This window comes from Brassica napus, unplaced genomic scaffold, assembly GCF_020379485.1.
Source record: "Brassica napus cultivar Da-Ae unplaced genomic scaffold, Da-Ae ScsIHWf_1459;HRSCAF=2050, whole genome shotgun sequence".
Lineage (NCBI taxonomy): Eukaryota > Viridiplantae > Streptophyta > Magnoliopsida > Brassicales > Brassicaceae > Brassica > Brassica napus.
In genome coordinates, this window is record NW_026014872.1 from 103,565 (window position 1) to 115,467 (window position 11,903).

General features: G+C 32.6%; 2 protein-coding genes across 2 annotated transcripts; both read right to left on the reverse strand.

Annotated features, from left to right (window-relative positions):
• Window positions 1-2,490: 2,490 nt before the first annotated feature.
• LOC106406629 (membrane-associated progesterone-binding protein 4) lies at window positions 2,491-4,693 on the reverse strand. The gene is made up of 8 exons (XM_048772182.1): window positions 4,461-4,693; window positions 4,110-4,186; window positions 3,941-4,012; window positions 3,783-3,820; window positions 3,494-3,537; window positions 3,249-3,295; window positions 2,970-3,144; window positions 2,491-2,888 (listed from the first exon to the last, which is right to left on the reverse strand). The coding sequence occupies exons 1-8, from the start codon at window positions 4,569-4,571 to the stop codon at window positions 2,721-2,723; spliced, it is 732 nt and encodes a 243-aa protein (XP_048628139.1). The 5' UTR covers window positions 4,572-4,693; the 3' UTR covers window positions 2,491-2,720.
• A 4,639-nt stretch (window positions 4,694-9,332) lies between these two features.
• On the reverse strand, window positions 9,333-11,691 carry LOC125597433 (NAC domain-containing protein 6-like). The gene has a single exon (XM_048772175.1). The coding sequence runs from the start codon at window positions 11,006-11,008 to the stop codon at window positions 9,968-9,970; it is 1,041 nt and encodes a 346-aa protein (XP_048628132.1). The 5' UTR covers window positions 11,009-11,691; the 3' UTR covers window positions 9,333-9,967.
• Between the last annotated feature and the right edge of the window lie 212 nt (window positions 11,692-11,903).

Sequence of the window (11,903 nt, forward strand, 5' to 3'; positions counted from 1 at the left end):
CATCCTTTAATGGCTGTTGGATGCCCAAAATTTCTCTCTTTTTTGCATACATTACAAGTTCAGTGTTGATGACAAATGTTTGAGCATCAAGATCATTCGGATAAAAAGCATCAACACACTTGAAAGTAGCAGTAATGACATCCCAGTGGAACTGAATACTCATATCCTTATAAAAATAATAAGGATTCAAGAGATATGCCATCCAATGAAGAGGACTATCAAGACAATCATAACTCTTCTCATCAACAATATTGAGGATTTATTTGTAATTCTTTTCCAGAATGTTGAGTGCTTTGCATAGTTCTTTCTTTGCTTCTTCTAACTCTCATTGCAAAACCCCATTGTAGGCTTCTGATCTCCATCAACTAATCTTAGTACTCTAACCAAGGGTGCAAACACTTTCAGCACATTCCTACACCATCCCAAAACTCCATATACCAAGTTGTATGATAGGCTGCAAGTCCTTTATGATGCTTTGTCCATTTATATTCTGCCCATTCATTGCTAGCAAACATCATCTTTAAGTTTTCTTTCTTATCCATAAAACTTTACAGAGTAAGGAAAAAAGATGCAAATCTAGTTACTCCAGGTCTTACTATGTCTCTTTTCTTTGTAAACTTCGTCATAATAATGCCTTGAACTTTTGTTGTAATTGGTTAAGAAATTTCTATAAACAAACTCAATGACAATGCCATCAATGTGGTCTCCGAAATTTCTGTATCTTCTTCAATCTCAATCAAAGATTGATCTACTATCTCCATTTCAATCCCATTAACAACCGTCAGCACTTGTAAGTATCTGTTTGGACACCAATGTTTCCTAGACCATTTATCATCACTAGTAAAACATTGTACCAATCTCTTCTTCTCTACTATTCAACTATCTGATAACCAAAGTTGTGGTCGCTGCACTCTGTTACCACCACCTTTATCCTGAGTACCAGTTGTCTTAGCTTGTTGTTGTTTTGATTGCCAATCAGATGACGTACAGGACTGTACGACAGGTTTGAATTTTTTTCGCCTCATGCCTACCCTTCCTTCTTGACTTCTCTCCTGACAAGCCATCTTATAGAACGCGTTGTCTTCCATCTGATACACAGTAGCAATCATCTCAGGAAGGTCTACCTGTTTACTCATGTTCACCACTTCTCTCATCTCCGGTGTCAGCCCATTCATGAATATACCTTCCAATTTCCTATCAGTCAAACCACTGACATGAGTCGATAGATCCTCAAACATATGAATGTATTGAGAAATCTTTCCCGTTTGTTTTTCAGCAAAAAACGGTTGACTCGGACCTCATAATTTTTCTCTGCTAAATCTTGCTAACAACCTTTCTTTGACTTTGTTCCAACTCACAAAATTGCTCTTGTGTGTTTCGTTGTTGAACCAGCTCAAAACATCACCTGAAAGACTCACAGAAACAGTCTCCAGTTTCTCTCCGCTCATCATAACCTCCGCTTAGAAAATATCTCTCCGCTAAGGCGAACCAACCATATGCATCATCACCAGCAAAAGATGGAAGTTCAACACGCTTCACTAATCCATCTCTATTATCGATATGGTTTCAGACTTGGCTCCTTAACCTCCACACTTTTCGAATCCTTCTTCACGATCGCATAAATTCTGAAACTCGTTATTCGTCTCGTGTTGCACCGCCGTGTGATCCCTCAATGTTTTCGGAAAAGTATCCAACGTCACCGGCTCATCCTCCGCCTGAACCTTTTGTGATTTCTTCATGGTTTTGTCGACTTCTTAGTCGTGATTGTTCGATCCAGATCGCTCAAGGACGCACCAATTTGATAGATAATAGTAGTATTATTATCTATCTTTGTAACAAACGATAAGGTCCAATACAATCTTGCTCTCAATATGAGAAACAACCCTTTACCAAATCTTTACAACTTCTAACTGTCACTCTCAACAGCCAATGCCAGCTCAGCATCCTTGTGATCCACGTCAATCTGCTCACTTCCATCCTTTTTCTTTCTCTTTCTCGAACACACACACACAATGGCATATCAATGTTCTTGCGGATGGGATCACCATTCATGTACATGAATGAGCAGCTATACATCTAATACCATTCCCTAGTTTTCTCCAGACTGTTAAAGCTCCTTGACAGAGTATCTATAAAAAGAAAACAAACTGATGCTAGATAATGACAAACATTAACATTCTTAAACAAGTGTAACTGAAACCAACTTACATTCTGAAATCGAAGGCTTGATCTCAAAGCATGTAGAACAGAACCTTCTGCATTATGTGCAGCTGTTTTTTTCCTTTTTTATTTCGAAAAGCATAATGCTGTGACATTCCCAGTGAAATTTAACCCGCTGGAGTATCTGGGAGATTATTCTTCTAACATTTGCGTGGCTAGCAGGAAGAAGCAAAAACCTAAGCAGATACGACATGTTCTCTGCGTCAGATTGTTCTAATAGAAATGAACAAAGCCGGGTTATGGAGGGAATATCAGTTTGCCGTTTGTCAATAAAGAAGAGCCAGTGTGCCGTTCACACAACACATGATCTGGCGACGCAATAGCAGAAGAGCACGGCGTCAAACCAAATAATACATGTAGAGTTCTAAACTAATTACACATAAACTACACGACGTGATGCATCCATACAAAAAGGCTTCTCAGCTATTTATAATACAAGAATACTCAAGGCGCATATAATAGCAATTGCAAGCTGGTTAAGCCAAGCCTTGTGATTACATTCAGACTTTGCAAGTCTTGGCAAGTGGTTCACAGTCTTTATAGATCTCCAAACCAGACTGATCAAGTTGGTCTTCCTCAAAGCAAGCGCAACGTTTGCTCATCGAACCAGTTATTGCTATCTCCAATGGTCTTTGTACCAATCTTGGCACCCCAACATCACACCAAACCTGCACAAATAGCTTATCCTTTAGTATAATTTTTGTTTTTTTTTTCATGCCACCTGGATAGAAGATAACAAGAATTCATACCTCTCCACCTTCATCTTGACTCCATCGTGAGTTGCAATTCTTTTGCTTGTCTTCTTCAATCTTTTGCTTCTCCATGAGTTGTGCACCTCTTGAGGCTTTTGCTTCAGCTCCTTTTAAGTGCTTAGTAGGATTACCTTGGCTATCGTAGTACCGTCCAACAAGCTTCCCAACAGGACTGCGTATCACAAATTATAAAAAAGCTAACAAGTTAGAACCAAACCAACATGAACATTATCTGCACTGTATCGTGTCGTGTGATGAATGAAACATGTAACTTACGTGTAGGTCCTGGAGTAGAAACCTCGCCAGTCGACTATGCTCTTCACCTACGAAGAAGAGTAAATACTTATCAAATAATTAATATTTGTACCAGACATGCGTTCATTGAGCTCACAATTCGAATCAGTAGAATAACAAACATTTCATATCATAGAAAGTGATAGCTATGAAGATATAAGCCCATCTGGCACCCAAAAACTAGAGATTTCCCATAATTTTGATCGATTAAGCTAGAAAAGCATTACCTCACTGCTAGATAACCCATGTAACGAATCTGTAAGTCCATCTCCTGCACAAGAATATAATCATAGCACACAAATGTGAAGTTTCAACAGATAATCGGGTACTTTGTGTATAATCAAATCCTCTGCAAAAAAAAATAGCTAACAAAACTTCAAACAACTATGACTTGTTCATGCATGAAGATAATGTCACAAGAATTTTGGTAGATCAAGAAAGCACAGTGATCATTTTTCCTAGAGACTTAAAATCTTTGTAACACACCAAAGAATGCGGGAAAATAAAAAATTGTACCTGTAAAGTTGCCAGAAACAAATGCACGAGAAGCATCTCTGAGTACAAGAATGACATGAAAAAAGATTCCCATCAGCGAGAAACATTGAAAACTATATACAAGGAAACATATGAGAGCGTCTCTCCAGTCCACATATATTGATAAAAGAAAAACAAACCTTCCAGCAAAATGATTGTAACCTCCTCCACTACCGTAATGAGATTTCCCTTTGGTCACATCATATACAGATCTGTATCCCAATATGTACGAATATATATACTCAGTTCACAAGTTGTTCAAAAGTGCCAGACATACGTGTGTTACTTTGCACAAGGAAGAAGACTTACCCAAGAATCCCTAAGAGAATAGGTAACGTTTCATCAGTGCCATTGTACAATGCCAATTCTTCAGCAGAAAACAACCTCTTTTCAATTGGGAAGCAAATAACACAACAACAACAACAACAACAAAAATTTAAGCTCAAATTCAAGACATCACACACCATAACATCCCCTTAGTTACTTAAACTCAGACACATAACAAACGCAGAGACAAACTTCATTAGTTTAAAGGACTTTTGTCTAATTAGTACGCAAGTGGAGGTAACAAAAGTAGCAGACGTTAAAGGACTTTTTATACAAGATTTTGAGTGTGCAGAGCAGTAGAGAGAAGAAAGGTGAGAGAGAGAGAGAGAGTACTTGGTTGTGTTGTGGAGGAGACTTGAAGGAAGATCTGAAGTAGAGAGCCAAGAGAACGACGATCAAGCTGACACCTACGAACGGAGATAGCAAGATTCTCCTCAACGACATTATCGTTTTGGATCCGATCTGCGTTTTGTATGCGAAAAGTCACCAAGACGCAGCGAAGCACTTATAGGATGTGAGGGCTTAACATCAAGGACAAAAAGTTATCCGTCCTAAACCGCAATAGCTGAAATGTACAAGGTGTGAATAGTGTGACTTTCCTAGAGATTTCGAGTTTCGGGGAAAAAAGTAATAATTAAAATAAATAGGATTTTTTAAAGTTAAAACCCGAAAGTTCATTTTGAGTAAAAACCTTCAAACTAAATATTTAACGAAAAAAAATCCTCAAACTAATTTTATTTAATGAATTCAATCCTCGCATATCATAATTATCATTACTACTGATAAAATCTTTAGTTTATGAGTTTCTATATTAAGTAAACATACTATTAAAACTAAAAAAATCCTAAAAATAATAGCAGTATCTAAACATTAGTAATTTTAATTTTCAAAATAGCATTTTAAACATTTTTATAAATATATGAGTCTGATTTGTTTTAAAATAAACATTATATATGTATAAATTAAAAAGGTAAAAACCCAAAAATATAACAAAAATTATCTAAAGATTTACCTGTAATAAAATTACGACAAGATTAAAAATGTAAAAAATAAAAAAATATAATAAAAATTATATCTTATATAATAAAAATGTAATAATAAATCTTTAGATAATTTTTATTATATTTTCTGAGTTTTAACATTTTTAGTCTACATATATAATGTTGACTAGATTTTCACCCGCACGCCCGTGCGGATGTATTTTTAAAAAAAATATGATGCTATTTGATTTTTATGTCACTATTTAGGGTTAGAAAAAAACTCGAATTCGAAGAATTAACCGATCCCAATCCGAATAAGTAGTACTAAATCCGAACCGGAATTGATTAAATATCTGAATTATTCAAACTTTTAGTATTTGAAGAACTGAAATCTTATCCGATCCGAACCGAAGTATTTTGGGTATCCAAAATAGATTTATGTACTTATATATATTAATTATTTTTAGATTTAATATATATAAAAACAACCAGAATATATATGATACTTTTAAGTTCGCTTAAATACTTGAAAATATATACAAATAATCAAACGTAAATATCTTAAATAGTTAAAATATATTCAAAACTCCAAAAATACTTAAATAATTATTAATTCTCTATCCAAATATTTAAATTGGATATCCAAATCTGAACCAAATCTTCAAAGATCTGAACTGAACACGAAATCACAAAAAGACCCAAAAACGAACCCGAACGCCCACCCCTAATCACTATTATTTATATATATATATATCATATATGTGTCATCATAGGTTACAAAATATGTGTTATCATATAATTAATCGTATTTTATACGTACCATCAAATAAGTTTTCTTATAATTAATAATATTTTATATGTACAATCATATAAATAATCACATATATTATATTTTAAAATTTAATGTGAAATATAAAAACCATAATTTAAGTTGGTGTTTGAAATTGGGCTTTGTATTGTATTTTTCTTATATATATTGAAAACATTTTTATAATAGTTATTAGAAAATATGTTAGTAGAAATCAAATTTGAATATATATATATATATATTTATTCATTCAAAATTTGATTTTCTAATGAATTTGAATGAACTTTTGATATAAATCAATTTTAAATTATTATTTTGTTTTGAATATATATATCAAGTAACATAGACCCATTATTTTTTAATATAAATTAATGGACTTCCAATATTTTAATAGCACAAGCCCATTATTTTTTTTCCTAACTTACTGTTATCCATGTTTCCAAAGAATACTATTTTTTTAACTACTATCCATATTGCCAAACAATCTCAATTTGTACTTCAACTTTAATAATATAGACTGGATTTTGACCCGCACGCCCGTGCGGGTGTATTTTTCTAAAAAAAATATGATTCTATTTGATTTTTATGTCACTATTTAGGGTTGGGCAAAAAACTCGAATTCGAAGAATTGAACCAATCTCAATCCTAATAAATAGTACTAAATCCGAACCGGAATTGATTAAATATCCGAATTATTCAAAATTTTGGTATTTGAAGAACTGAAATCTAATCCGATCTGAACCGAAGTATTTTGGGTATCCAAAATAGATTTATATACTTATATATATTAAATATTTTTAGATTTTATATATATAAAACATCAAGAATATATATGATACTTGTAAGTTTGCTTAAATGCTTGAAAATATATACAAATAATCAAACGTAAATATCTTAAATTATTAAAATATACGCAAAACTCCAAAAATACTTAAATAATTATTAATTCTCTATCCAAATATTTAAACCAAACCTATTTAAATTGATTATCCAAATCCAAACCAAATCCTCAAAGATCTGAAATGAACACAAAATCCCAAAAATACCCGAAAATGAACCCGAACGCCCATCCCTAATCACTATTATATATATATATATTATATGTGTCATCATAGGTTACAAAATATGTGTTATCATATAATTAATCGTATTTTATACGTACCATCAAATAAGTTTTCTTATAATTAATAATATTGTATATGTACAATCATATAAATAATCAAATAAATTATATTTTAAAATTTAATGTGAAATATAAAAATCATAATCTAAGTTGGTGTTTGAAATTGGGCTTTGTATTGTATTTTTCTTATATATATTGAAAACATTTTTATAATAGTTATTGAAAAATATGTTTATTTTTGAATGTACATTTATTTTTGAATGAATTTTTGATATAAATCAATTTTAAATTATTATTTTGATTTGAATATATATATCAAGTAACATAGACCCATAACTTTTTAATAATATAGATGTAATTGACTTCCAATTTTTTAGGACTTATTCTTGGGTTCACTCCCTAGGGTGAATCTCTAGGTTCACCAACCAATAAAATTATGTTATTTCAAATTTGATATCTTTTATAAAAGGAAACAAAATATTGTCAAGTTATATTATGTTTTTAAAATAAAAAGATAAAAAATAGTAATAGTTACAAAAAAAAAAAATTTGACGTCGTCAGGAAAAAACTAAACCCTAAATCCTAATCCCTAAACCCTAAATCTAAAATCCTAAACCCTTTGGGTAAATCCTAGACCCTTGGATAAATCATAAACTCTAAATCAAAAACACTAAACACTAAAACACTCAAGGGTTTAGGATTTTAGTGTTTAGTGTTTTTGATTTAGAATTTATGATTTATCCAAGGGTTTAGAGTTTACCCAAGGGTTTAGGGTTTATCCAAGGGTTTAGGGTTTATCCAAAGGTTTAAGGTTTCAGATTTAGGTTTTAGGGATTAGGATTTAGGGTTTAGTGTTTTGCTGACGATGTTAACAATATTTAAAAAAAAAATTTGTAACTACTATTTTTTTTAATCTTTTTATTTTAAAAACATAATAAAATTTGACAATATTTTGTTTCCTTTTTTAAAAGATATCGAATTTGAAATAATGAAATCCTATTGGTTGGTGAACCTAGAGGTTCACCCTAGGGGGTGAACCCAAGAATAACTCATTTTTTAGTAGCATAAGCCCATTATTTTTTTTATAACTTACTGCTATCCATGTTTCCAAACAATACTATTTTTTAACTACTATCCATATTACCAAACAATTTCAATGTGTACTTCAACTTTAATAATATAGATGTTAAAAACACATCAAACTCATATATTTACAATTTGTTTTTAAAAAATGCTAATTTAAAAAATTTAAGTTACTAATTTTAAGATAACATTATAAAATTTTGATATTTTTTGATTTTTTTTTGTTTTTTATTTTATTTTTAATAGTAAAACCCATCAACTATGTTTATTTAATGTAGAAACCCCTAAACTAAAGATTTACCGGTAGTAATGTTAATTATACCAGACACCGTAGACAAATGGTTTAATTCATTAAATAAATTAGTTTGACCCAAAACAAGCTTAGTTGAGGGATTTAAACGTTAAAAATCCATATAAATAAGACCTTGTTGAAAATAAGACGAGAAGTAAAGATATCTATCTATATATATAATATATAATATCTTTATATATAAAGTGTTGTTTAATCACTCCTTGGCGCGCCACCTAGGATTCTACGTCATTAAGTCGTCTCCAGATTTGGAATAGTATTTTAAGAAAACTGTTAGGAACGAGTCAATTTTAAGACGTTCTTGTCTCTAGTTTTTCCTTTCTTTGGGAAGCGATCTGGGTATGCTTGAATGCATGGAGATCCTTTCTCGGTTGTGCGAGAGATTAAATCGGCTTACAAGATCTGCCTGAACAGCTAAAAAATAATAGAACGAGATTGGAAAAATCGTCTAACACTTAGTTCGCTAGACTATATACCTTGATTCTAAGTTCTCTAAAGTTTATGGAAGTTTCTAAGGCGTTTTTATTCCTTAGCAATTTCCTACGGAAATTTGAGCCTGATTTCAAAAAATTTCAAATCTAAATACGTTAGTTTTCTCAGGGATTCGGGTTTGCCTCTTCTCCGTTTTGCTTTCTTGTTTCCCCTTCTTATCCTTTTGTCTATCCACCCCTTACGGAAAGTAACAATATTGATTCTTTGTGGATTTCCCTACTTTCATGGCCATGTTTAGGTTGGATCCTATCTTTCGGTTTTGGTTCATCGATCCATACTCTCTTATCTGGATTCCAGTCTTCGTATCGTTGGTTTTACGAAAATGAATAAGTATCTCAGTGAAAGCCTTTTGGTATTTTTAAACGAATATGAAATAAATTATAACTATCAATTAAATATCAGATTTAAAAAAAAAATATCGAAAAGACAATGATTATGCAATAACAATATATGAACAAACAATTATTCAATAGATTTTTTAAATTGCATATCAGCCAACTTAATTTTCCAAAAACTATAAAATTCTGAAATGATAAAGAATAAAATTTCTTTTTAAGAAACAGTATTCTTAAAAGTTAATCCGAAATCAAACTCAACAATTTAACCAAATAAATTAATCAGCCTCGAAGCTTTATCTTTCAACTCTTTAGGCCTTGCTTTCTTTAGAATCAAGCACATAAAGATAAAGTCTCACTTAAAATCCAAATATAGCAACCGAACTATGCAGTGACTTGAGCGTAATTAAACCAAAGGAACTGTACGTACTTTTTCCAATGTTAAACTCATGCGTGGAGTTTTTTTAGTATTCATAGGCGTTATCGGTGGTATCACACTAGCAGATGAGTGCTCCAGAAATTTTTGATTTCGATAAAAGGGTGTTTGGATCGGTTTAATCAAACACAAAGATCATTTACAAACTTTTAATGATGAGATAAATTCTCATTAAAAGATCCAGAAATAATAACCATAACCAAACGAACTATACATGTTTCCTATGTTTGACTACTTTATTTGCTCTTGTGTTGCATCAGAAGAAAATGTCGGCTAATAATATGAATCTTGATTGTGTCCCTTGGTGACAGTTTGATCTTGGATCTCACATCCATGAGAATTGAATATGAGTCCACGAGGATTGGTGTTGTTCCATGGAGAGGTATCTTGATGCCATGAGTCTTCATGATGGTAAATCAGGTTGTTCGGCATTGCCAATCTTGAGAAAGATATATCATCATAAGGATCCACCATCATCTGACGATGTTGTTGTTGTGGATGAGTGATGCCGGCTTCCAGGTCAGCTAGATTGAATATTTCATCTTGGCTAACACACTCATCTTCCATGATTACAAGTGCGTTGTTTATGCTTCCGGAATCTTGACGTTGAGGAGGAGGAGAAATCGGTGGATGTTGTTGTTCTTGAGTGGCCTTATCAGAATATCCCATAATGGTTTGAAGTCTCAATCCCTGTCCTTCAAAAGGAGGAATCAGTGGCCGCTGTTGATGAGTGAAGTCAAGGAGTCTATTGTTGTTGTCATCGCTGTTCCCTTGTTGAGGCTGCTCTGTGGCGATGTCATTGTCTCCGTTTTTGCTCTCTGGTGGCTGGTCAACGACCATCTTGTTATTGTCACGGAGATGACACAAGACTACTTCTTGGAACTGAGCATCGTTCTCACTTGCAAGCCAATACTCCGTCATACACCAACCAGTGGTGTCTCCTTTAAGCTTTCCCTTGACTTTCTTGTGGTACGCGAGTTCTGTTTTGTATCCGATCACAACCTTGGGGTTGTTACGGTCAGTGATCGCCTTCTTTACGCCACTTGTCGTCCAAGTTCCGCCGTTACTGCTTCCTCTACCGGGAACCGTGCGTTTGGGCCTGCTCCCCAAATTACGTGTCCTTAGAACAAAGTAAAACCACATGTTCTCTTTGAATTGATCATTCTTGACGTGCGGAAGAAGCCACGGCTCGTCTTCATAAAGTTTGATATCTGTGATGAAACCATCTTTTCCTGTATCCACTCTGTTGCGTAGATAATACCCCACCAAATTCTGGTCAATCGGAGAGAACTTTAAGTCCCTTGGATGAGCCATATTAAATCCTTCTGGATCAGTTAGAAGATGCTTGACAACAAAACCCTAGAAACACGGTTTCAACAGAATCAAACTAATGCATACGCCAAAAACAACTGGATGTGCGCAAGAATTAATGCACTGAAAGTCTTAACGTACCTTGGTAGCTTGATGATAATTTATCTTTTGGTTTCAAAGAAAGCACTGAGAGTGTACTTATATATAAAGCAAGGATGAGCCGACTTGTCAAGTATCTCTATCCGAAACATCTTATTTTCCTTTTCCAAATAGATTGACCCACCCCCACAACCACAAAATATTTTCATATACTCGATTTGTTTTATTATAATGGTTTTATACGATATTAGTATCTAGAATCACTTCCCTAATGCGAATTATCTACCATTATTTTTTTATTTTTGTTAGGATTTTTGAGCAGTTTGTTGCCTTATAAGTTACTATTATCTTTAAAATAAAGGTTTTAATTTTTTTTTTTAGAAAAGTTAGTTTTGGAAACTAAGAATAGGCGAAAAGCTATTTATTAATTTTCAAATGGAATTAAACTTTGTAAGGAAAGTTTTATCAATACTTCACTATAATTTCAAACATAAAACCCACCTGCAATGTATTCACTTTAAGTCTCATCAAAATTCATGTAAACAAATATGTGTAACTGAAAATTAGTTGTGAACTAAATTAAAATTAGGTCAATTCTCTCAAATCAATGTAAAATAGTTTTTTTTACCAAAAGAACCCACAAAGAAGAAAATGATCAAAAGAAGTTCAATAAAAGAGGTAAAAAAAATCTTTTATTGTCACTTGACATATATATATATATATATATTGAAATTGAAATATACATAATTATTTAAATATATGAAAAAAATAATTGGTATCATCTTTATAGGTACTTTAA